Raw genomic sequence first — 27,201 nt, forward strand, 5'->3', positions numbered from 1 at the left:
CCCAGTACCTAGCATAGTGCCTGGCACATAGTAAGTGCTTAATAAATGCTTTTTGATCGATTACTCTCAAGTCCCCTCATCATTCCAGTTGACCACGTCTAGACTCTGCCCAGTTCATCGATGTTCTTTGTAAAATACGGTGCCCAGAAGTGCATATGGTACCAGTGATGGGATCTGACCAAGGGCAGACAGCATCAGAACTCGTCTCCTCCTCAGTCCCGACAACAGGCTTGATTGAACACATCCGAGGATCATATTAGCTTTTCTGGCAGCCGTGACACCCTGTTGACTGACTGTTGGGCAGCCAGCTGTGAGCACTGAAATCCTGTTGGTTAACACATTGAAACCTCAAGAGAATGCTGTCCTCCAGGTCTGAACTGGGAGGCATCCTCACACAAGAAACCTTGGAATGGGGAATCTAGGGCATGTCCCTTTGGCTGGCATCTTAGACACAATTCTGCATTCTAACAAACTCCCATCTGTAGAAATACAAGTCAGACCACATGAAAAATTAGGCTCTCAAGAACTGGCTCAGTCTTTTAGGGCATTGCTGGAATTTGTTGACTGGCATTTGATCTTTGTAACGGGAATTTTCTTCACTTGGTCTGCTCTGCCATCCTCCGTGTAGACATTGCTTCCCACCCCCATGCCTTTGCATGGGCAGTCCCATGACCGGAATGCACTCTCATCTCACCTCCACCTTGTGGAACTCCTGGCTTTCTTCCAAGCACAGCTCAAGGAGCACCTCTTTATTAGGTCTTTTCTGATTCTTCCAACTATTTTTGTTGTTGTTCAGTCATTTCAGTCTGCCCCACTCTATGACCCCATTTGGGGTTTTCTCGGCAATGATGCTGGAGCGGTTTGCCATTTCCTTCTCCAGCTCATTTTACAGATGAGGAAACTGAGACAAACAGGGTGAAGTGACTAACCCAGAGTCACATAGCTAAGAAGTGTCTGAGGCCAGATTAGAACTCAGGTCTTCCTGTCTCAGATCCACTGTGTCATCTAGCCATCCCTTCCAATTATTAGCACTCTTGAAACAACTTTTTATACTTTACATACACTTTGTTTACTTAAGATCAGAGATTCAGAGCTAGAAGGAACCTCAGACACCATCATCCTCATGTTACACTTGAGGAAATCGATATTCAAGAATGTTAAGTGACTTATTCAAAGTCACTCAGGTCCCAAGTGTGGCAAGCAGAATTTGATCTCAGCTCCTCTGATTCCAGAGATCGTACTCTTTCCACTGTACCATGGTGCACTCTTACTCACACATGTATTGTAAATCTCCCAATATCATGAAAGCTTTTTGATGACAAAGATTATTACATTTTTATCCTTGAATCCCTAAAGCCTAACACGATGCATATGTATACAGTAGGAACTTAAGAAATGTTTGCTGAATGAACTGACTTTTCTATAATGATATCTGACCTCCCCAGGGCATGATGAATACGGGGCCAACTTCAGAGTCAGGACAACCTGGGTTCAAGTTCATTTAAAAACCATAAGCAGCACCCAGGGTTCCTCAGCCAACAGAAATTGGACAGTTCCTCATTAACTACAAAAGACAATGAATGCTGATTATCAAATGTTTTTCTTATAACTCACCTTGGGAATGGAGGGGTCATATACATACATATGTATGTATATGTATGCATGTATGTATATATACACATGTACACACATATATGTATATCTGTGTGTATATCTGTGTGTATATATGTTTTTAAAGTACCAGATGCTAGTTAGACAGGCACATATTCCATCATTGAAATAAACTTAATTTTAAGCCATGAACTTCTGACATCCATTGCTCTCATGACAATAAAAATGCCAGGGATGATATAATATGAATATTTAACCTTCTGATGCTGCTAATGTTTTCAACAGACCCTGATATATTGTCCGTTCCTGCTGACAGAAGCAAGAGTCCATACGCTATTACTGTGGCTATTAGTGAGCAGTCTATTTCCGGCAGTGTTACTTCCAGGTTAGCTAAAAGAACCCTTGGGCTTATGTTACTGTAATAATGCTGGGGAACTCAATCGTTCAATGCCCAGGTTCTCTCCATGCCCAGCTCTCCCCAATTACTCCATCACTCTTTTAAGCGCGTCTCCAGCGAGGTTCTTTGGACTTACTACTTGGAAGGAGAACATAACTTTTCCTTGCCCAAAGCCCCACCAAATGGAAAATAGCCCCTGCTATTAAATGAATAATGATGCCCACTGTTTTCAGTGCCTGGTTGGTATTCTTTCATTCGCTCAACTCCCAGGATGCCAGAGAGAGAAGAGAGAAAGGAGAAAGTAAGAGAGAAGGAGAGAGGAGAGAGAGACAGAAACAGAGAGACACACAGAGAGACATACACACAGAGATGGAGAAAGAGAGAAAAACAAAGACAAAAAGACAGAAAAGGAGAGACAGAGACAGACAGAGACAGAGACAGACAGAGACAGAGACACAGAGATAGATAGAAAGAGACAGGGAGATAGGGGGAGAGAGAGAGAGAGAGAGAGAGAGAGAGAGAAGGAGAGAAAGAGACAGAGACAGAGACAGAGAGACACAGAGAGAAAGTAGAGGCACCAGCCAAGACAATTGCTTTCTCCATCTCCTTCTATCTCAGGCCCTAAACCTGACTCTGGGCCAATAGGCCTATTTCATTTCTGTTGATGTCCCTGATGGGGGTGGCAGCAAAGACTTGTGCAAAGGCTCAAGGAGATGTTAGCAAACCCAATTAAATGTTAGCAAATGCAATTAAATTTTAGTCAAACTCCACTAACTGTTCTTCAGTGTGTGAAATTCCATCTCCTGCCTCCAGTTGCTCTACCAGCCTGGATTGCACTCTCTCCTTGTCTCTGCCTTGTGGAATCCCAAGTTTGCTTCAAACAAAGCTCAGAGGATGATTCCTACACAACGTTGATATAACTTCGTGTTACTTTGTGTCAGCTTGCAATACAATGTAGTTACTTATCTTGGTATACCTTAGCTTTTCCTAGTAGAATATAAACTCCTTGAGGGCAGGGATTACTTTGTTTCTTTGTATCCCCAGTTCCAAGTACATCCATTTTCGACTCTTAATAAATGTTTACTGAGTTGGATTCCATTGAAAAGGCAGTTCCTGAGTAACTATTATGTATGTGCTACTGTGGTAGCTGCTATGAGAGGGTACTGAGATGACTAAGTCAGGGTCTCTACCCTCAGGAAGCTTACAGTCAAATAGGGAAGACAAGACAGTTACAAATAACTATGTAAAAAATAGAAAATAATGAATAGAAGATACTGTGGAAGGTGGGATAAAGCACTTCTGGTGGTAGAAATGTAGGAAAGACTTCAGGAAGAAAGTGGGAATTGCAAGAGGTAGTAATATTTCCTTGAATCAAAGGATTTAGAGCTGGAAGGGGTCTTCAGAGGGAGGAAACAGCAAAGTGTATCTGGGGAAATGGTGACTAGTCCAGTTTGGCTGAAGCTTAACATACAGGTAAAAGATGGAGGATCATAGCTTTTAAAGGTGGAATAGACCTTACAGGTCATTGAGTCTAACCTTCCTCCCCCTTCCCACCCCCCAGACACACTACAGATGAGGAAACTAAGACCCAGGGAGGTGAAGTAATATGTAAAGTGTCACACAGCTACTAAGGGATGCAAAATAGGACTGGAACCCAGTCTCTCTGATTCTAAATCTGTGGCTCTTTCCACTGAGCTACACTGTCTCCCTAGGATTGGGGGGGTGGGGCACATTCTATATGGCATGTAATTCACTGCAGGATAGGGGAACGATTAATAATGCTTGAGCGGGGAAATGATGCAATTAGAGGAAGATGGACTGGGCAGTAGTGTTTAGGACCTCTGGAAAAAGAAAAGACTGGAAGCCAAGAGATGAGTTAGAAGGCAATTGCAACAGTTCAACATTAATTCCAACCCCAACTGGGGCTACAGAATTGGGAATGGGAAAGTGGAACCAAGATATCCACTAGAATTGGCAGCTGATTAGGGAGAGGGAGTTGAATGTGGGAAGCACACACCAGAATGGGGACTGGATCTAAGAGCATTAGAGAAAGATACCCCTGACCCCTCAGGGGTACTCCTAGAGCCCTACAGGATAATACAGCCAGTCTTGCTCTGCGAGAATGAGTCCAGAGTCTTGATATCTTAGCAAAGATTTAAACCTGGGGAGAATAACAGAAACCAACCAGTCACACATCTGATAAGTGACACATGCAGGATTCAAACCCAGGTCTTCCTGACACAAAGAATGCGTGTCTTATTGCCCTTAGATTGGGGAGAGACTGGTATCCAAGGCTTAGAGAAAGTTCTGCCTTGTCTGTCTCCCACTAAGAAGGGACCCTCCCTAATATTCTGCCTTCACCATGTACGTCCCACACTCCGAGCCTAAATGGGAAGCTTCCTACTGCTCACCACATTTGGGGCCCCCAACCTTGGGAAGGAAAGGGTTCCCTCAATCAATTACTCACGGAGCCTGCCTTGGCTTCGAGCCAAACCCAGGTCTCCCCAGGAATGAATGCTCTTTCCCCATTTGGGCTTTAAGACTTCCCCTCCCCCCCCCACCCACCCAATCTGCCCAGGAGGCCAGATCTCCAGGGGAGAGCAGGGGAGGGGGAGCAATGATTGACAGCTACCCCGTCTGCCAGCTCATCTTGCATGTGGCAAACGCTCAAGCTGTTTCATTATACAGTGTAGTTGCTGCCGAAAAAGCCTTCCCTGCAACTTTCATATTATTTTGTTTTTAAAATAGAAGTTTCCTGTGAAATTGCAAATAATTCATCACCGGGCATTTTTAAAGCGTTCACAGGTATTTCAAATGCTACATAATCAAGTTAACAAAAATATAAAGTGTAAGCACCCAAATGTTTTAATGCTTTGATCAAACTGGGCCACCTATTCCTAGGTAGGGTAGTTTGTTATTTACTATTTCAGTCATAGCTGATGCCCTATCTGGAAATGTAGATGGAAGGGGGGAGGGTTGGGCTTTTTTTTTTTTTTTTTTGTTAAGAGGACCAAATAAAGTTTCTTTCTCTAAGGAAAAAAATGAGAAGATAAAGTCTCGTTCTAAAAATATCTACAGGTTGTCATTTGCAGTTGGCGCACCTCAGGGACCCATTCCGATGGAATAATAATAAAGCTTTAAGGTTTACGAAGTGCTTTTCATCTACATTATCTCATCAGATCCTCAAAACAACCCTGAGAGAGAGAAAGATGCTCTTCTCACCCCATCCAATTGCTCACCTGGGGCATCTTACCATCTTGAGGCAGCTAGGTGGGGTAGTGAGTGGATAGAGCGCTGCACGTGGAGTTAGGAAGACCTGAGTTCAAATCTGCCTCAGATATTTACTAGTTGATAAAACTCAAAAGTTTATGGAAGTGATTGTCAAAAACTAAAAATAAATAAATTAATAAAAAAAAGATATTTACTAGCTGAGAGTTGAGGGTAAGCCTTCTCAGTCTCAGTTTCCTCATCTGTAAAGAGGGGGTGATATTAATATTAGTCAAATGAGATAAGGTATGTAAAGTACTTTGGAAACCTCTCAGCCTGTTTCCTCAATTTCAAGATACTCTGAACTGTCCAGACCAAAACTCCGTAAAGGATGGACCCAGGTCCTGGGAAAGCCACTCCACTCACAGTGCCAAAAGAAGAATTAATGGGTAGAAAGTACAACAGAGAGGTCTGATGAAAGATACTGCAAAGTGATGAGAAGGAGGAGGAGAGGTAACAGCCCCTCCCCACCCCATTGGAGGTTCGCAAGTCAGAAGACTCCTGCTCAATGACTAGAATGGAGGGTTTCTGAGCTCCTTCCCAGCTTTTCTGTGAGTGGCCAAAAGGCAATAGTTCAAAAGAGAAATCCTGTCTGCCAAGGGCAAAGCTGGGAGCAGATCCAAGCTGCCAGACAGGGCAAGCCCTCCGCTTTCTCAATGTCTGTCTTGCCTGCTGACCATTCAGAGAGCATTCCGAGAGCCTCATTCTGAGGTAACTGCTACCATAGCCTTAGCGGAGACCCTACTGCCTTCTGCAGGGGATGTGAGTTTTTTTTCACAGGGATTTTATTAAACCTCCGCTAGCAAATTTAAAACATTTGGCCATTTTTTAAAAAAGCCAACACTCTCTCTTCCCCTCCCTACCCTACAACTCCTCCGACGCATGCATCTCACCATAAAAAATTTATTATAACGTGTTTCCTTTTTTCCCTCTTCTCTCTTCCTCTCCCTTTTCATCTTTGTCAAGTGCCAGATTTCTGAATTTCTTAGCAGGGATGGTTAAGCCTCCAGTCCATCCTCCACCCAGCCATCAAAATAAGCCATATTCCTAAAACAAAGAATGGCCCACATCACTTCCTGACTCAGAAAAATTTCAATGGCTCCCTATTGCCTTGAGGAGAAAATCCAAAATGCTCAACCTGGCATTTAAGGCCTCCTCAATCTGGCTCCCACACACCTTGCCTGTCTCATCTCATATGACTCCTGTCACGCACTATGTGCTAGATAAACTGGCCTGCTAGTTGCTCCCTTGTACACGGTATTCTATTTCCCACCTACATGCCTTTGCACAGGTGGTCCTGAATGGTGGGAATGCTTTCCTTCCTCACAGCCACCTCAAGGCATACTGAGGTTCTTTCAAAGCATAACTCAATTGTGTACAACTTTCCGCATGATGCCCTTCCTGAATCCTCCTATGCCCAGCCTTACTGCTCTCTCTGCCTTAAAATTACTTTGTATAAATTTTGCATTTATTTACTTATGTTCATGTAGGGCAGCTAGGTAGCACAGTGGATAGAGCATCAGCTCTGGAGTCAGGAAGACCTGAGTTCAAATCTGGCCTCAGACACTGGCTATGTAACCCTTGGGAAGTCACTCAGGCCTATTTGCCTCAGTTTCTTCATCTGTAATATGAGCTGGAGAAGGAAATGGCAAACTACTCCAGTAACTTTGCCATGAAAACCCCAAATGGGGTCACGAAGAGTCAGACACGACTGAACAACAATTTTATGTTGTGTTCTCCTCAGTAGAATGTAAATTTCTCACAGGCAGGGACTGCTCTGTATCTACAGCCTTACTCCAGTGCCTTACACATGACAGACATTTATTTAATTAATGCTTACCGACTCGAATAGAATTCATAAGCTCACAGTTCTAGAGCTAAGAAGGACCTCAGAAGGAACACTTCTTCAGTACCCTCAGTTTGGCTTCCTGGCCTCCCCAGATTCTCATCCACCCCTTTCTTTATAACTGTATTTCAGTATAATTGGTTTCTTTGGAAATCTTATATATGTTGTTTTATGAATTTCAATACATTCATTTTTTAAAAATACATTTAAATCCATTAGAATGCAAGTTCCTTGAGAGTAGGCATTATCTTTCTTTCTACTTATATTTGCATTTCCAGAGTTTAGCAAAGTGCGTGGCACATAGTAAGCACTTTATAAATGCTTCCTGACTTGACTACATAGCCTTTATCTGAAAGAACTGTGGAAACTGAGTGAACCACTCCCGCCATACATCAGACTGCCAATGGGGTCCATGCTAATTAAAAAGGTTAATAACTCCTGTTCAAATCCAGCCCTTTCATTTTACAGAAGAGGAAACTGAGGCCCAGGGAAATACCCAAAGTCACAGAGTGGCAAAGGTGGGATTTGAACTCAGATCCTCTCATTCTAAATTTTGCATTCTCTCTACCTTGCCCCTTCCTTGAGAGTTACAGTCCTTTGGGATAAGTTTTTTTTTCCTTTATTCCCTAGACACAAAACAGGGCTCTTTGTTAACAATGTAAACCGAACTCTAGTCCTTATGTCATTTAGTCATCCCTTTAATTGGCCCCTACAGTTACTGAGACCTGACAGTCTCAAAGGCCTAGCAAACAGCTGAGAAAGGGATTAAAGGTGCTAGGAACTCAGCTGCTTCTTTGCTGGCTCATGGAGGGAGCGAAGGAGCTCCTGGGTGTATCTGATGCCTTTCTAATAACACACTGTCCAAATGGCTGGGAGAAGATTGATAAAAGGCGACCCATCTGGGCATTTTGAGATGAATTCCTTGTAATATGAAGCAGCAAGTGGGGTAAAAGAGAAGGGGACCTTCCCATAAATGGGAAGTTGGCGCTCATCTCCCTTAGCCAGAGCTCCCCATACTTGCCCAGCTGGATTTGCCCTTTGCCATGAAAGTGCTACCAAGAAAAGTCAACATTTCACTGGAAGACCTCTCTGTCTATGGAGACAGGGCTCCAACTAGAGGGATGGGGCTATACTGTTCTTGGCCTTTGTCGCCTGGCAATCCTAAGGCCCCAGAGCTTGCCCCTCTAAAGTCTCCTCCCCCAAAAGCCTGTTGCACTTGGAATGAGGTTAGGCAGAAAACATCAAACAGAATCATAGAAGGAAGGCACAGAAGGTCTAAACAGCACAGGATGTCAGAGACCATAGAGTTCAGCAACTTTATTTCACAAATAAGGAAACAAAAGCCTGGGGAGATAGAGTGGGTTACACTCAGGTAGAGACAGTGTGTAATAATGAAAAGAGAACTGGATTTGAGGTCAGAAAAGAACTAAATTTGAGTTTCATTTCTGACACTAGGTCGTATAACTGTTAAAGAGCCTCAGTTTTCTCATCTGTAAAATGGGGATGAAAATAACACCTGGAGTCCCTATTTCGCCTAAATACTGTAAGGATCAAATAAGGTAATAGTTACAAAGCTTTTTGCAAATGTTACCACATTATAAGAATGTTAGCTATTATTAGCATCTAGCACATAAGGATAGAGCACAGGGCTTGGAATCAGGAAAACTCATCTTCCTGATTTCAACTCCAGCTTCAGACACTTCCTAGTTGTGTGACCCTGGGCAAGTCACTTCACCCTGGTCGCCTCAGTTTCCTCATCTGTCAAATGAGCTGGAGAAGGAAATGGCAAGCCACTTCAGTATCTCTGCCAAGAAAGATCCCAAATGGGGTCATGAAGAGTCAGGCATGACTGAATGACAACAAGCATATATGGCAGGCTTAATAAGTGCTTGTTGGATTGGATTTGGATTGGAACCCAGGATCCTGCCTCCTAATCTAATGATCCTTCCACCACACCAAGACAGCTGCCAGGCTGATAGTCCTAAATCAGTAGCATGACCATACCACTCCCCAGCTCAAGGTTTTTTAGTGGCTCCTTATTGCTTCTTGGATCAAGAGGCATTCTTCTGCTTGTCACCTACAATGCTTTACATTCTGGTTCTGCCCTATTCTTCTAGAGCAGAGCTTCTCAACCCAGGGTCCACTGACTTCACTCAGAGGGCAACAGGGAGCCATTTCTGAGAAGAGGAGCCACACAGCTAAATCCGTATAGAAGAAAGATTGTTCCATCGGTGAGTAAGTATAAAGGATGAACTGGAGGGGGGAAGGGAGAAGGGAGCAGAGCAGTTAAGATGTTATTTGTTCGTGGTCCTTGTGGGTGGTAATGAGGACCCGTAGTAGGGTGGGATCACTAGAAACAGAGAGGACTGGACGGATGTATAAGATGTGTCCCAAGTAGAGTCAATAAGAGGGCCTCCTTGAAAACCTCCATGAGCTGAGAAAGATTAAATAGGATATGCTTGACTTGTAACTAGGGCAGGGCAACCACGACTGTTACCCAGCGTTCCAAATTTAGATGGAGAGACATAATCTGAAGTCCGTCAACAGCACAGAAATAACAGCCCTTTGCACCTAGTTCACAGAATCACAGCATCTCAGATCTGGGAGGGGCCTCAGAGGTCATCTGAGTCCGACCTGTACCTGAACGAGAATCTTCTCTACCCTACCTCTGTTGCTGTGGTTGTTCTGTTGTTTTTGGTTGTCTGATTCTTCATGACCCCATTTGGGTCACACTGGAGGGGTTTGCCATTAATGAGTGCTTTGGCTTATTGCAATGAAAAGAGCATAAGGCTATGTATGGGGAGAAAGGAACTGGGTTCTAATCTTCCTCTGATGCTTACTACCTATGGGGTAAATTACATCACCTCTGTGGCCTCAGTTTCCTCATCTGTAAAAGGAGGGAGTTGGATTAAGATGGCCTCTGAGTTCCCGTCTGACTCTAGATGAACCCATTATTTCCCAAGATGGTCTATTCCACTTTGGAAAGGCTCTCAGTTCAGGAATTCATCCTTCCTTTGAGCCAAGCTGCCAGAATGATTCATTAAAATAAGATGCTACCAGATGGTGGATTGGGACAAGCTCTTCCTTTCCCCTACCCTGCTCCCCTCATCCATGTACATCAGCTTCCCTAGCTCTCAGGTGTCCTGGAGTCCCTGAGTCCTCTCTCCCACCCTCAACCAAAGATGCCTTTTGGTTGATCTGTCCTGTGCTTGGTACTTGGCACAAAAATTCCTCATTCCTAGGACCACAGCTTCAGAGCCACAATAAACCTTAAGGAGTCCATGTAAGTCAATCCTCTCATTTTACAGAGGAGACAACCCAGAGACTAAATGATTTGTCCAAGCCCACAGAAGTAAGTACCCAAGACAGAATTTGAACCACAGAATCACAAATCGAGAGATCAAAGGGACCTTAGAGGCCAGCTGCCTCAGTTTACAAATGAGGATCAAGGAGCTATGACTTGCCCATGGTCACATACATGGATGATACCCAAAATGGGATCTCAAACCCAGGTCTTCAAACTCTGAACCTGGAGTAGTTTCCTCTGCATCCTGTGGTTCTGGTACCCATCTGTCCCAGTGTGAACATGGCACCCATGACCCACTCTAAGCTATGGATTTTAACCTTTCTCTTCTCCCCTTTGCTCTTACATTAAGGAGAATTTCTTCATTGGTAAGTAAATGTTTTCCCATCAATAGGAATGGATGACTAAATCAAACCTTTAGCTGGGGCTCTTATCTCTTAAAGAGAACCATGGATTTACCAACTAATCAGTAGATGAATCAAATACACAATATACGATCTGAGTCCGGAAGGATAATCCGGTCAATTTCTCTGAGGAGGAGGGGTCTGGGTAGGAATTTGCGTATGACTAAAAACAAACAATTGGGTAAATAAAGAGAGCCCACATCCAGTCTCACCGATGCTACTCTCATTGAGCGAGTCAGGTGTTTTGCTGATTAAAAATTGATCCATTTCAAAATCTAATCAACAGAATAGGATTCTTTCATATGTTATCAAGGGAGATGCTGACATCGAAAACCAAACCTGTTATTAACCCATGAACTCCAATGACCTGCACCAGGCTGGGCCTGGGGATGGTAAATTATTCAGTGGTCCAGGAGCAACATTTGTAAGGCTGATGAATTTACGCTGGGCCTGGGCAGCTTGGTGGGTTAAAGCCGATATCACAGCCCCATCAGTCCTCAGAGGCCAGAGGTTCAGGCCTCTCTGCCACTCTGGGTCATGACTGTGAATACATTACTCACATCTGCTAAGGCCTTCAGATGGTGCTAGCCCGTGGACTGGGGAGGGGGGGGGGGCTTTCTCCTCTCTCTGTCTAAGGGAGAGATGCTCCCTTCCCCTTTTCCTGGCTCAGCCTCCAAGGAGTGTCTGCCTGCAATACTTGGGAGAGGGGGGAGGTAGCTTTTAATGGCCAAGTTAATAAATTATTTTCCTGGAACTAGAGAGAGAGAGAGAGAGAAAGAGAGAGAGAGAGAAAGTGTATGTGGCATGCCTTTGCGTGCATACTTGGAGAGGTAGGCAGGGGCCAATGCAAACATTTGAAAACTGACCGTACCGTTTGTTCAAATATTTTATGTCCTCTTAAAAACGGCCCTGCTGGAATGGTATTATATTAAAGGGACACAAGTTTTCTTTCTGCTTCTGGAAATCCCACCTTCCTCTAAAACAAAGCACAGGTGCCACTTTGTTCAAGATACTTCCCCAAAATGATTTGCTATCGTTCTTCATGAACATTGTATTTATTTGTGTACATGGAGCATCTGAACACCACCACCTCCAATCCCCCACTCAGTATTTATTTTGAATATACTCTGTATTTACTTGGCTGGGTGGGAGTTCTCACAACAAGGAAATCACAGTGTAGTCCAAGAAAGAAAAAAATTCTATATATGTGTTTTTCCTTTGGTAGAATGGTAGCTTCTTAAGGGCAGGGACTTTTTCATTTTTGTCGTTGGGGCCTCAATACCTAGCACAGTGCGAGGCATGTAGTATACACTTTTATAATAACTGTTGAAGTGAATTGCAGTTATTTGAATTCATTTGTTTCTCTGTGGCATGGATTTAGATATCCATTGGTCTCTCTCAAGACCATCGGAGCAATTGGACTTTGAATGAAGTCTAATTAGTAATCATGGGGTCTAATAAACAATAAAAATTAAGTAAATAAGAAAAAAATACACCAAAACTTCATATAGTCATTCAGTCAATCAACTTACTAGGTGGAACAGTGAATAGAGCACTGGGCCAGGTGTCTGGAAGACTAGAGTTCAAATCCAGCCAAAGCTGGATGCCCTGGGCAAGTCATCCTTTGTCTGCCTCAGTTTCCTTAACTGTAAAATGAAGATAATAATAGCATCTACCTCTCAGAGTCGTTGTTATGAGGATCAAATAAGATAACATTTGTAAAGCACTTAGCACAGGGTCTGACACATAGTAGGTGCTTACTAAATATTTGTCCTTTCCTTTTCCCTCCACTATGTGCCAGACCCTGTGCTAAGCTTAGGGATTCAAAGGAAGGCAAAAATACAGTCCCTGCCCTCAAGGAGCACAGAGTCTAATAGCAGAGACAACATGTGAATAACTAGGTACATACAAGAAGGAGCAGCTGCTAGCAGAGGAAGGAACTGATAGAGAACTCCAATAGAAGGTGGTAGTTAAGCTGAGTCTCATGTTTGAACAAAGTCAGACATCTGTAGCTGGATCGTAGAACATATAGGAGGTAAAAGGGGAGAAGGCCTGAAAGATAGGAAGGGGGCACATAATATGCAGGGCTTTGAAGGATAAACTGAGGATTTTACCTCTCATACGGGGTGGGGGGAGGTAATAGGGAGCCATTGAAGTTTATTGAGTATGGGAATAACATGGTCAGACCTACAAATGAGAAAAACAACTTTTGGCAGCTGAGTGGAGGATGGATGGAAGAGGGAAAAGACCCGAGGCAAGCACACCGATTGTAATAATCCAAGTGAGAAGGGATGGGCGGCTTGAACTAAGCTGGGGGGAGCATCAGAAGAGAGACAGGGCAGAACAGTGGATATGTTGTAAGGACAGAAATGACAAGAGTTGGCAACAGATTGGGTATGATGGCAGTCAATGGAAATAAGGACTTAAGGATGACACCAAGGCTGTGGGCCCGGGTGACTGGGAGGTGGGACCCTCAGTACAGCTGGAGAAGTAGAAAATTTAATATATATGTCCCTGTGTCTGAAACTCAACTGCTAATCTATCTCACCACTTACATTTGGGAAGGGGAAAAGGGACTAAGGAGGCGAGACTTTGAGATGGGAGGCCTGCCAATGAAAGAGACCAGGATCTCAGCTGAGATTCTCCACTGATCGACTATGTGACCTGGGACAGAGCCCTTCAAAATCCTGCCCTTCTGAGCAGAACAGTGTAACAGACAGCGCTGGTCTTGGACTTAGGAAGAACAGCGTTCAAATCCCACCTTACACACTTCTGGCAAGTCCCTTAACATCTCTGAGCTGCAGTCCTGTAATGCACAAAATGGAGATAAAGTATCTCCCTCACAGAGCTGTGGTTTTCAAATGAGATAACACACTGGGTGTTCCAAAAGTCTTAATGCAATTTTGAGCTTTCATAGCTTAAACCTACTTTTGGGGTACCCTGTTAAGCTATTAAAACTGTATGTTATGTGTTTGTCAAACCTGAAAGCGCTTTATACATGTGAGCTGTTTTTATTCTGTATGTGTCTTTCTATAGGGTACATATATTAACTATTCCCCACACATAATGGGGCGGGGCAGCTAAGTGGCACAGTGGATAGAGCAACTGGCCTGGAGTTAGAACAACTCACCTTCCTGAGTTCAAATCCAGCCTCAGACACTTGCTAGCTATGTGACCCTGGGCAAGTCATTTCACCCTGTTTGTCTCACTTTCTTCATATGTAAAATGGGTTGGAGAATGAAATGGCAAACACTCCAGTATCTTTGCCAAGAAAATCCCGAAGGGGGTCACGAAGAAGTAATTTAACCTTGTTTTCCTCAGTTTCCTTATCTGTATAATGAGCTAGAGAAGGAAATGGCAAACCACTCCAGTATCCCTGCCAAGAAAACTCCGAATGGGGTCACAAAGAGTCAAGCACAACTGAACAACTGCTACTACAACATATATAATGGGAGAACAGATCATTCTCTCCAAAGCTTTGAGACCTGAGAAGGAAAGGAAGGTGATCCATGAATTTCACGTATTATTCATATGACTTTCCTGTTTGCGTGGAATTCACCCTGGAATCATCCTTTTCTCCTTCATCCCTCAAAGACAATCAGTTATCAATTTCTGGCAATGCCACCTCCCCAGTATCTCTTCCCTTGGCCTGCTCCCACAAGCTACTGTCCTCACCCAGGCCCTCATCACTTCTCCCCTGGACTACTTACTGGGCCAGCCTCCCAACGGATCTCCCAGCCTGCTTTGGTCTTTCCCTTCCCCAAAGCTACCAGATTGAAATCCCCAAGGCACAAGTCTGACCATGTCAGTCTCCTGCTCAGAAGTCTTCACTGGCTCCCCATTGTCATTAGAATGAAGTACAAACTTCTTACTTCAGCCTTTAAGATCTTTCATAGTTGGCTTCCAACTTACTCTTCCAGTCTTATTTCCTATTCTCCCCAATTCGTATAATTCGCATCCCAGACTAACCAGACTGCTGAAAACTGCCTCATCATCCCTCCATCCCGCCTTCTCTTTGCATAATAGCAATAACAACAACAACAACAACAGTCACAATCCTGCTGCTGGGGAACAGCAGTTTCTTGTTTCCATCATCATAATTATCATCATCATCACAACAGCTGGCATTTCTATAGCATTTTTAGGGCTGCAAACATCTTTACAGACACCATCCCATTGGATCCTCACAATAACCCAATGAAAGAGACTGGGTATCGTTCTCCCCATTTTACAGATGAGAAAACTGAGGTTAATAGCCATGAAGTGATTTGTCTAGGGTCATAGGAAAATAGATTCAGAGCTGGAAGGGACCTGTGGGGCCAGCTAGTCAAATTTCCTCATTTTATAAATGAAGACACTAAAGGCCAAATGGGTTTAGTGATTTGCCCATGGTCAAGCAGTCAGTATGCATCAGAGGTGGGATCTGAACCCAGGTCTGCCTGACTCCGTGTACAGTACTTTGTCCACAAAACCAGCTCTACTGTCCTGAAGTCTAAAGATTTTGTCTACTTTGGCTGGAACCTATAAACCCTCAGACAGGCCAAATATCGGTGTCTGAATCCAAACACGTGCCAAGGCAGGAATACCCCCAGTGGCTGCCAGCAAACAGGTCATGCTTCAATCAACACAATAAAGCTCATGCATCAATCCCCTGTTAGCCAAGCTTGTGGGACTGTGCTCAACTTCAGCCTTCCTACATTAGGAAGGGGAGAGGATACTTCATTGTCACCGAGGGAGGGGGAGTGGAGCATTAACAATTTTGAATCATTAGAAATTATCTGAAAGTGGGTCTTTGGGTCTCTGTTACTGCCTTACTATGTTGTCCTATGATCCCAGAGTTGGAAGAGCCTATGGAATTTCTGTAGTCCAGGTGTCCTAAACAAGCAACTGACACAGACCATGCCTCAGTATCCCCTGATACGTCTACAAGGAGCCAAGGACTTTACCTCTGCAGAAGATGAACCGGTTACTCACTACCTATGTGCCTTGAACAAGGACTTCACTTCTCTGGGCCCCAGTTTCCCTATTTGTAAAATAAGGGGGCTGGACAAGTTGACCTCTGAGATTCCTCCCAGCTGGAGATCTACAATCACAGAATCACATCTAGTCCAACCTGCCACCGACAGAATCCCCTCCCACGACATGACATCCCTGACCAATGAGCATGGTGAAAATCATCACCAGGGGCAGCTAGGTGGTGCAGCGGATAGAGCTCTGGCCTTGGAGTCAGGAGGACCTGAATTTCAATCCGGCCTCAGACACTTGACACTTACTAGCTGTGTGACCCTGGGCAAGTCACTAAACCCCACTGCCTAGCCTAAATAAATAAATAAATAAAATTTTAAAAAAAGAAAAAATAAATGCTTTAAAAAAAAAAGAAAATCATCATCATAACAGCTAATGAGAGCTAACATTTACATAGAGCCTCTTTATTATGTGCCAGGCACTGTGCTAAGTGCTTTATAATTATTATTTCATTTGATCCTTACAGTCACCCTAGGAGGTAGATGCTACTATTATCTCCACTTTACAGATAAGGAAACTGAGGCAAACAGAAGTGAAACCACACTGCTAATAAGTATCTGAGGCCAGATTTGAACTCAGGTTTTCCTGACTTTGGGCCCTGCATTCTATCCACTGTATTACCTCGCTGCCGCCAGCAAAACAGTATAGAGAACAGGGTGCTGGATTCAAATCCTGCCACTGCCACTTACTACCTGTGTGATTTTGGACAAGTCACTTAGACTGAACTGGGCCTCAGTTTCCTCATCTATAAAATCAAATGATTAATCAATGAGCATTTCTTAAGCAGTTCTTTTGTGCCAGACATTGTACTAAGCCCTGGAAATATAATGACAAAAACAAGACAGCCCCTGCCCTTAAGGAGCTTACATTCTGCTGGGGGTTGGAGGGGGGAGGTGTTAGCTGGACAGGATGACTTCTAAGGTCTCTTCTGGCTTTAGATCTAAGATGCTACGTTCTGCCTGAAGACCTCTAGGAGTGGGGAACCTTTCACCTCCCAAGATGGCCCATTCTACTTGTGGACAGCTCAGTTCCGACCCTGGCCATTTACTTGTGGACATTTACAATTCTGACTGTAGCTATGCTGCTCACGGACAGCTCAGTTCTAACAGTGGCCATTCCACTCATGGATAGCTCAGTTCTGACCATTAGAAAGTTCAGCTTTGCCTCTAGCTGAAATCTGCCTCTGCTCTGAGTCGGCTAGAAAGCCTCAGTACTAAAGGGTTTCCCTAATCATGCCTGACTGCCGTGCCAAAGCTCCCAACAACCACATCCTTCTAACCTGCCACTTAATGAAAATGCTCAGGCTGCCAGCAGCATCCAGTGGCTTGGCTGCTCCAATTCCCCTAGCTGGAGGACAGAGCCCCAAGGCACAATGTGAAAAGGCTGAGCCACTGAGAGAACCCTTAAAGATGACAATGAATCTTCCCTTAAATGATAATATATTTATAAGTCTAAAGCCCCTCTGACCTCTCCTCAAAGCAAAATAATCCCCCAAGGCCCTTGGACCTGATCATATTGATCCTGTCTGCTCTGTAATTTCACAGTGGGGCTCTCCAAAGAGGCAATCTCCCAGACTTCCTCTGCCCAGTGTGCCAGAGGGGAGACAGCTGGGCAGGGCCAGGGACCAGACCAGACCAGACCAAAGACAGAGGTGGGGGGGGTGAGAGAGAAGGGAGGAGATGAAGAGATGGTGAGGTGGAGGGAAGAGAGAGAATGAGAGAGACAGAGACAGAGACACAGAGAGAGAGAGAGGAGAGAGGAGAGAGACAGGAGAGACAAAGAGGAGAGAAAGAGAGAGAAGAGAGAGAAGGAGGGAGGGAAGGAGGAAATGGAGAGACATAGAGAGAAGGAGAGAGAGGAGGGAGAAAGAGAAAGAAATCAGAGACAAAGAGAGAGACAGAGACAAAGAGAGAGACAGGAAGAGAGAAAGAACAGAAAATATCAGGCAAGGAGAAGTAGTTATTTAATACTAGTAACACAAGCCTCATTTCAATCAGTCAACAGTCATTGGGATACAAAGAAAGATAAAGGAGTCTCTGCTTTCAAAGAGCTCACAGTCTGATGGGAAAGATCACATTAAAACAACTTAGTTACAGAGAAATATACAGGAAAAATGGAAAACACCCAAGAGGCAAGGCATTCATATTAAGGAGGCTTAAGAAAGTCCCCTCTCTTGACAGGGGGTCCACTTGAGAGCATGAAGCATTTCAGAAAGTGCTAACCCAGAAGGGACAGCTCTTTGCAAAGTTTACTTGGGGATCAGCCATTTTTAAACTCATACTAACAGCAGGCAGAGCGGTGTGTCAACTGGGAAGACCCACCTGGCTGCCTCTGCCTCGGAAAGATCACTCACCTCCTTCCCGCCTCCTCGGGACCCAGAAGAAAATACAGATGTGATGGGCATGAAGGAGGGAGAAGTCTGTAGCCTGGGATACCCCGAGCATGCCTTGAGAGGCAAAGGCAGGCACTGCAGGTATGCAAGGGCGCTCCAGGTCTGGCTGCTCCTTCTCTCACACAGCAAGTTAAGGGCTCATGTTTACGTAGCTTAAATATTTTCCATGCTGACTTCCAAGAAAACCAGACAGAAATCAATGCAGCTGGCTCTCCGTGCCCAGAGTCCCCTACCTATCCACAAAGGAGCTTAAGTTCATCTACCTTTGCCTGTAAAATTATGAGAGACTTTTAGCCCAGACTACAGCATTACCAAGAATGGTGGGGGTGAGCAGTATCCTCAGGACCCTGACCAGGGAAACCCTTTCCTGTCATTCTAGGAGGTCATGTGGGCTGGAGCAGGGATAGAGGCGAGCCCTCTGCATAAGAGGAGTGAGCGCTGGCCAGACGGCAGCAAGTGGGAGAGTGGACTGAGGAGCTAGAGTCAGGAAACTCTGGGTTTAGAATGCTGCCTTAGATACGTTCTAGCAGTGTGACCCTGGACAAGTCACTTACCCTCTGTAGGACTCAGTTTCTTCATCTATAAAATAAGGACATTGGATTTATTGATCTTTACTTTACCTTTTAGCTCTAAGTCTGTGACTCTCTCCCTTTTTTTGGTCTCACTTTCCTAATCTGTAAAGTGAAAGGGTTGAACTCAATGGCTTCTAAGATCCATGACAGCTCAAAATCAAAGATATGATGAAGCATTGGTGGTTGTTGTCCTTTGTTCTCAAAGAGGACCAAAATGACATCACTATGCTGAAGTCCAGTTAGAGCAAAGCAGGTAGAAAGGGGGAAGAGTGGGATAGACTGCTAATGATCCAAGCAAGAGACCTAGAGAAAGGCCCCCAAGAGGCTGGTTGCAGAAAGACATGGATAAAACTCCAGGAAGGAGAAGCAAGCATGGATGGATCACAGAATTATAGACCTGCAGTTGGAAGGGCCCTCAGAGGCCATGTAGTCTGATCTGTCATTGTCCAGATGAGGGAACTCAGTCCCAAGGAAGTCAAGTGGCTTGACCAAGGCCACGCAGGTTCTTGGTGGCTTGACTGCTGTCCTTTTTTTTCTCAAAGAGGACAACAATAATACCACTATGAAGGAGTCAAGTACAGCGTGTCCGACTGTGGCTGATCAGACCAATAGGAGCTCAGAAGGACCTACCACAGGTCTGGCACAAATAGTCCACACGAACATTTGGGGTGGGGATGTCTCTAAATTTGTGTATCTCATGTTTCTTTCTGACCTGCTATGATTCTGCTTAGCATAGAGCACAGAGCCTTCTTTGATGCTGGCACACCATGCTGGATGGTCCTGCGCCAGTGTCTCCCATGTTACGCAATTGATTCCAAGAATTCCAATGCATTACGTAGACATTTGGGTCCAAGAAACCTTTCATTTATTTCCAAGCTTTAGGAAATGGCGGCCCTCTATCATACTCCAAAAAAACATGGCGAAGTGAGCGATCAGGAACCTTCTGTGGATGGCTTTTCAGAAAAGACTGACTGTTCTGTATGGGCCAACAATCGCATGGTGTGATGCCTCACATATCGTTACTGCGCTGCCTGGCAGGTTTCTTTAAAACAGGGAACACCAGGCAATCTTTTGCAGACTCATACATACATACACACACATACACACACATATATATATATCCACATGCATACACCCATTTATATATACATATGTATATACACACCCACATACCCACATGCACACTCACACCCATAATCTGTGGGAAGTATTTTTTCCACCATATTGTCAGAGTTATTTTGGGGTATGTATCATGTATCTGTGTGTATAAGTTTACCCCATGGTACATACCCCTCCCCTCCACACGCTCTCAAAAAAAAACCCCAAAAAACAACTTAGGCAAAATCAGCGAATGCGATGTCAGTATAAACTGCATATGCAAAAACAACCCCCCTACTTCTGACAGAATTGATTAAGCATTGAGACAAAGAGGGAGGAAAGAATTGTGCTGAATAGCAGCAGGTGTGCTTTGCCTTCAGGGACATGCAGCTTAGCTTGGTGTTTAGATCCCTATTTGTAAAATGGACAAAGTTGCCTGGAAGACATTGTCCAGCAAGCATAGGAGTAGGAAAGGAGATGGACTAGTCATGTAGAGAAAGCAAAGGTGAAAAGACAGGCAAGTCTGAGCATGCACCCAAGGGTTTTTATAAATGCATAGGATCCTAGATCTGGAACTAGGCAAAAAACCTTGGGAACCATCCAGCCCAGCCCCCAAATTTTATAGATGAGGAGAGTGAGGGTCAGAGAGGTCATAAGATCATAGATTTACATCTGAAAGAGATCTCAGAGAATAATGAGCCCAACTCCTATCTTTTAGGAAACTGAGGTCCATGAAAGTAAGGAGACTTACAGCTAGTAGGGCCCTTAAAAACCAATGAGTCCAGGACAGCTAGGTGGTGCAGTGGATAGAGCACCGGCCCCAGACTCAAGAGGACCCGAGTTCAAATCCGGCCTCAGACACAAAACATTCACTAGCTGTGTGACCCTGGGCAAGTCACTTAACCCCATTGCCTAGCCAAAAAAACCAAAAAACAAAAAAACCCAATCAGTCCAATCCTCTCATTTTACAGATGAGAAAACTGGGGTCCAGAGATATGAGATAACATTATATAGATCAACAGCTGAAAGGCACTGCAAAAGCCATCTGCCCTTCAGAAGAGGGAACTGAGGCCCCAGAAGGGAAAATGACTTGCCTAAGGTCACACAAGTGGGTAGAGTTAAAATTTGAAGCCAGTTTCTTTGATTCCAGAGCCAGTGTTCTCCTGACTACAGCACAATGCCGCTATTAGCATTGGGTGGATAATCTAAGGAAGATGTCAGCCAATATAGGGGCAATGTCGTGCAGTGATAAGATCACTGGCTCTGGAGGCAAATGATCCAGCTCTAACATTGCCTACCTGAGTGACTTTGGGCAAATCCCTTCACCTCCAGGGCTGCAGTTTCTTTAACTTATAAAATGAGAAAAAAAAACCCCTCACTATTAAAAGCCATATGCAGGGGCAGCCAGGTGGAGCAGTGGATAGAGCACCGGCCCTCAAGTCAGGAGGACCTGAGTTCAAATCCGGCCTCAGACCAAATACTTGACACTTACTAGCTGTGTGACCCTAGGCAAGTCACTTAACCCCAATTGCCTAAAAAATGCAAAAACAATGGTTCAAATCATCAATAATGAGAAAAATCCAAATTAAAGCAACTCTGAGGTTCTACCTCATACCCATCAGACTATCAAAGCCAACAAAAAGGAAAATGACAATTGCTGGAGGGGCTGTGGGAAACCAGTTACCCTTTTGTTCAAGCCATTATGGAAAGCAATTTGGAATTATGCCTCAAAAGTCATTAAACTGTGTATTCCTTTGACCCGGAGATACCAAAACTAGGCCTATACCTCAAAGAGATAAAAAAAAAAAGAGGAAAAGGATCCATTTGTGCAAAAATATTTATAGCAAGGGTTTTTTTGGAAAGGCAAAGAACTGGAAACTAAGAGGGAGAAGGTTGAATCACCTATGGTATATCAATGTAATGGAATACTATTGTTCCATAAAAAATGATTAAAGGGAGGGTTTCAGAGAAACCCAGGAAGATTAGTATGAACAGATTAACAGAAGTGAGCAGAACCAGGAAACAATTTATACAACAACACCACTGTAAAGACAAACATCTTTGAAAGACCTGAGGATTCTGATCAATGAAATGACCACCCATGATGCTAGAGGGCTGAAGATGATGCATGCCACCCGGCTCCTGACAAAAGTGATGGACTCAAGATGCAGAATGAGACTCCCCTTTTTTGTAGATGGCCAATGTGGGAATTTGTTTTGCTTGCTTATTCATGTTTGTTACAAGGGTTTTCTTTTTTTTTTTTTTTACAGTGGGGCGGGGGAAAGGGGAGGAAGAAAAACATATTAATTGAAAAAATATTTTTCACAAAATGAAGGGGTTGGATGAGATAAACTCTAAGCTGTCTTTCAGTTTTAATCTATAGTTGCAAATATTTCATACTATTCTAGCCAGTAGCATCCTATAAGGTAGACAGGATAAGTTTGATTGTCTCCATTTTACACATGAGCAAACTGAGGCTTAGAGAAGTGACTTACCCAGGGTCACACAACTAGTAAGTTCTGATGTAATGATCATGAGCTAACAACAACAGTAATAATGATAATGAAAATTTTAGCCAACATTGACATAGTGCTTCACAGTTGGTTCAGCTCTTTACATATTCCATATATTATCTCATTTAATCCTTAACACAACTGTGTAAGCCAAGTGTTATTATTATCCCCATTTGACAGATGAAGGAATCAGGCCCAGAGAGGTGACTCACGATGCTAATAAGCATCCAAGCTGGAACTCAAATCCAAGCCCTGTGTCCCCACTCTAGGGTTCTTGCTATCCCCCACAGTGCCAATGACTTTCTAGGGGAATGCAGAGAAGACGCTACCTTTCTCCAGCCTGCTGGCTTCCCCACCAGGCAAAGAGGGTTGGTTCACCCCACTTTTTTCTTAGCACTTGGCAGTCTCCTGAGCAGGGCTGCTAGGGGAGAAGCGGAGAAGCAAAGGGATGAGGAAGAAAGAAGCTCTGTCCACACACTGTGTGAGGATGAAATACAAATAGGGCCGGAAGAACCAAGATAAACAAGAGTGGTTTGTTCACACACAGGAAGATGATCAAAGGGTCAGGGTCCTGGTTTCTGAAGGAGGACCAAAGGATCGAATCATGGACACCTGGATTTAAGACTGGCAGGGGATGGCTGGTGTATGTCAATATTTGAAGGCAGTCAGTCCCGAGGAAGGTATAGACTCTTTGAGGCCCATGCCAGAAGGCTCGGGGTGGGTGTGACTGAGTCAGGGGAAAGTCTCAGGAGCATGTGCTGCCTACAGTAATGGCACCAAGAGAAGCTGGCAGGTCTGAGAGGAAGAAGGAAGTCCCGGGTTGGAATGTTGGCCCTATCACCTTGGGCAAGGCACTTGGACTGACATCTGCCTCCTCTGTAAAGTGAGTTGAACTTGATGGTCTCTGAGGCACCATCCAGTTTGAGGGCTATGACCCTATCATCTATGACCATGACCTCATGTCAGTGGCCTTACAGTGGGAAGAGCCCTGAGCTGGGAGTCACAGGGTTTGAGTCTCCCCTCTGTGGACGGGTACTAAGTGAGCAAGGGCTCAACCTCATAGGATCAGAGTTTAAACCTGATCTACAGAAAGAATAGAAATATTCTGTAGAAATGTGAAGCATTATTGCTCATAAAGGAAACACAGTGGTGTAGTAGATAATACGCTGGCCTTAGAGTCAGAAAGATCTGGGTTCAAATCCTGCCTCTATTACTGAGTGACCTAGGCAAATCACTTAACTGTTGTGCCTCAGTTTCCTCAGTTTTCTTAGAGGAGTTGGACTGGCTGGCCGCTAAGATCCCTTTTAATTCAAACTCTATGATCCTCTCTGGGTAAGTCCCTTAACCTCTCTCTGCCTCGCTTTCCTCACCTGTCAAATGAAGGGGTTGGAATTGGTGATTTCTAAGGTGTCTTCAAGCTCTAAATCCATGATCCTATGAACTAGGAGGATCAGGACGGCTTTCTATAAGAAGCGGCCCCTGAGCTAAGCATTGGAGGGATACAAACGGCAAACAGGGAGAGGCCACCAGGCATGGAAGACAGCCTGGACAAAGGTTCAGAGGTGGGAGATGAAATCCCATGTACAAGGAATAGTGAGTAGGACCTGGCTAGGATATAAAGGGTGTGAGGGGGAGTGGTATGCAGTAAGCCTTGAGAGATAGGTTGCAGCCAGGTTGTGAAGGGTTTTTAATGCCAGGAGCTATTGCAGCTACTTAGGCAGGGAAGGGATGCAATCATACCTGGACTTTCAAAGTTATCAGTCAGGCAGCTGCAACGAGCATAGGGGAGAGACTGGAGGTAGGGAACCCAATGAGGGGGCTATGGGAAGAGGTGACAAAGGTCCAACTGAGGTGGGGGGCATGTGAGTGCAGAGATGGGAGGAATGAGTAATGCTTAGCAAGGCTTCTTAAACTTTTTCCACTCGTGACCCCTTCAGCGCTTCTTAAACTGTGGGTCCAGAGCCCGTATGGGTTGGTGACCCACAGTTTAAGAAGGACTGCCAGAGAATGAAGAAGAGAAAATCCATGGGCTTACAGATCATCCAGACTCTGAAACGATATTAACGATGTCACGCTTCCTAGCTGGGTGACCCTGGGCAAGTCACTTCACCCTGTTTGCCTCAGTTTCCTCATCTGTAAAACAAGCTGGAGAAGGAAATGGCAAACCACTCCAGTATCTCTGCCAAGAAAACCCCAAATGGGGTCACGAAGAGTCAGACATGACCGAAAAACGACCAAACAACAACAAACAATTCACAATGTTGGCGGCCAAGCCGTCCAGATATTTCACATCATCCAGAAGGAAGCAAAGAGCATGTATGAATTCATCTGACACAGGGCCTGGCCCCTCTCAAGTTAACAGCCCTGGGTACTGAAATTAGCTACCTGCTAGCCCGGAAGGGTAATGATCTTCTGCATAAACACATATTTACCCAATTTTTCAGAATGAGTCTTGTTTACTCAACAAGCCCGAATGGCTCATATGGACCCATTAAGCTCCATTGCATCAATCTACAGAGTGGGGCTGGATAATGAATCAGGACCTTGGAGCTATTACCATGCTAATAAGGATGTGTGTAGCCCAAAATATCACCATGCAGAGACAGCAGCCAAATTCTCCGGCACCAGCAGCTTTCAAGCCCTTCCAATCTGCGCTGTTCCAGCTCCATTGGGTTGGGTTGGGAAGGCAGGCCTAAATGAGAGCCCGCCTACCCAACTTCCCTCTCCAAAAGCAAAGCTATGCTTGACTTATTCGGATACAAGGAAGCAGAGAAAAAAACAGAAACCTACCATGTTCATGCGTGTGCGCCTGGGCGATTTGGTCCGTTAGCACAAGGAGCAGGTGGGGTTTTCCCCCCCAGTATAACATCCAATGACAGCCCCAGAAGCCTCGAAAACCGCTGGCACCAAAGAGTTTAGAACAGTGTTTCACTGAAAAAATCGGGAAAAATAATTTCCCCTTAGGCTGGAGCTGGGAGCAATTTCTTCACACCCACTCCCTCAAATCCCAAGTTAAAATAATAACCCATCATAAAAGGAACAAAACAAAAACAAAATTAAATCATAGGGTCTAGAGCACCTCTGACATGCTCTGTCTGCTTTATGTCTCATTTTCCAGATGAAGATACCGAGGCCCAAGGAGTATGGTGGTTTGTCCAAAGTCACACACAGCTAGTTAAGGAGTACAGTCAGGAGTTGAACTCAGATCCTTGAACTACAAATGCAGCCCTCTGTCTCCCTTCCCTGTTTTCCCATTTGAAATATGTCTTCCCCTTTAGTTCCGTCCATGCTGCTTCCCCGTTTCATCCTACCCCAGCCCCAGTCCTTCTTCTCCCTCTCCAAGATCTTCACTCCTTTTCCCACCAAGCTAGGCTCTTGACCTTTTCACCTCAACTCATTCTCCAGACACAGAAGCTACCATTCAACGGATGTTACAGGCAGCCATACACCCATCCCCCACCTCCCTAATGGCCAGATAGCCACTCATTGGAGGCCCCATTCCATTTCCAGAACTGTGTTCCCCTTGGATCTACTGTGAAAGTCTGTGTTCTCAAAGAGCTCTGTTTTCCAGGGTTTAGCATGTCAGATCTTGAGAACAGGGACTTCAATTATCTGGCATGATTTTATTTATTGAAAAGCACCATGTACACTTTACAAGCGCCGTATAAATATTTAATAATAATAAAATGCTAACAGACCCTTAACAAGGAGAGTGCTGGCCTGATTCCCCCATCTGCATGTGTGTATGTCTGTATCTCTATCTTGACTAATGCACACAGAGACCTGGGCGTGCACATATGTGCACAAATACATGAACACACACACAGACTGTGTAAGAAGCAAGAAACACGCATTTTAATTCCAGCAGGAAAATTCACAGATAATGCTTTATGAATGTCCCAGATCTCCTCTGTCGGTATAAACCCTAGAGTGCTTTTCCCAGCTCTCCTCTTTTGTGCATCTACCCCCCTCCCCAAAGACACACTAGAGTAAAAATAGACAAAAGGAATCAGTTCTTAAATCCTTAGAGATTCCTCCCTCTCGAAGATGTGCTTTTCTTAAGTCCTTTCCATGCTGCCTGGTGGAGCTAAGTTCTGGTCAAAGTGGCAGGTTTTAGCCTAGGATTTTCTGAAATTTCAGGGTAATGTCAACTAGAAAAACTTTAGCACCACCATTTTGTTCATTCATTGAGATGGTTAAAAAGGAATACTGCTCTCAGAATGTTATGTCATTCACTCATTCACATTCATTCAGACTTCGTTAAAAGGAGCTCTGTTCTCAAAGGATTATATCTCATTCATTCGGACTTTGTTCGAAAGGAGTACTGTTCCAAGAGTATTGTTTGTCATTTATTCCTTCACAGTCATTCATTCAAACCTTTTAAAAAAGAAATTTTGCTCCCAGAATATTATGTATCATTTATTCACTCACATTCATTTGTTCATTCATTCATTCTTTCAGACTTGGTTAAAAAGGAGTTCTGCTCCCAGTGTTATATATCATTAATTCACTCACATTCATTCAGACTTTGTTAAAAGCAGCTCTGTTCTTAAAGGGTTATATCACATTCATTCATTCAGACTTTGTTAAAAAGAAGTACTGTTCCCAGAGTATTATACATCATTTATTCATCCACATTCATTCATTCAAACTTTTTTTTTAAAAAAGCAGTTCTGCTCTTAAAGTTATGTACCATTTATTCATTCACATTCATTTGTTCATTCCTTCATTCAGACTTTGTTAAAAAGGAGTTCTGTTCACAGAGTGTTGTG

The 27,201-nt window shown here is 44.2% G+C and overlaps 1 protein-coding gene across 8 annotated transcripts in view; it reads right to left on the minus strand.

Moving 5' to 3' along the window:
- The window catches only part of CUX2 (cut like homeobox 2), a 377,819-nt gene that overhangs the window by 311,453 nt on the left and 39,165 nt on the right, over positions 1-27,201 (minus strand). The window contains exon 2 of one of the 8 annotated variants that reach the window (XM_027857396.1): positions 25,220-25,360. The exons of 6 other annotated variants lie outside the window; for them this stretch is intronic. In XM_027857396.1, the coding sequence (XP_027713197.1) occupies positions 25,220-25,228 (9 nt within the window). In that variant the 5' untranslated portion in view covers positions 25,229-25,360. Of the gene's footprint in view, positions 1-18,207; positions 18,320-25,219; positions 25,361-27,201 lie in introns of those variants that run through there. One more of the 8 variants, XM_027857394.1, reaches the window with a different exon arrangement.

Source organism: Vombatus ursinus, unplaced genomic scaffold (assembly GCF_900497805.2).
Source record: "Vombatus ursinus unplaced genomic scaffold, bare-nosed wombat genome assembly UNPS02012122.1, whole genome shotgun sequence".
Lineage (NCBI taxonomy): Eukaryota > Metazoa > Chordata > Mammalia > Diprotodontia > Vombatidae > Vombatus > Vombatus ursinus.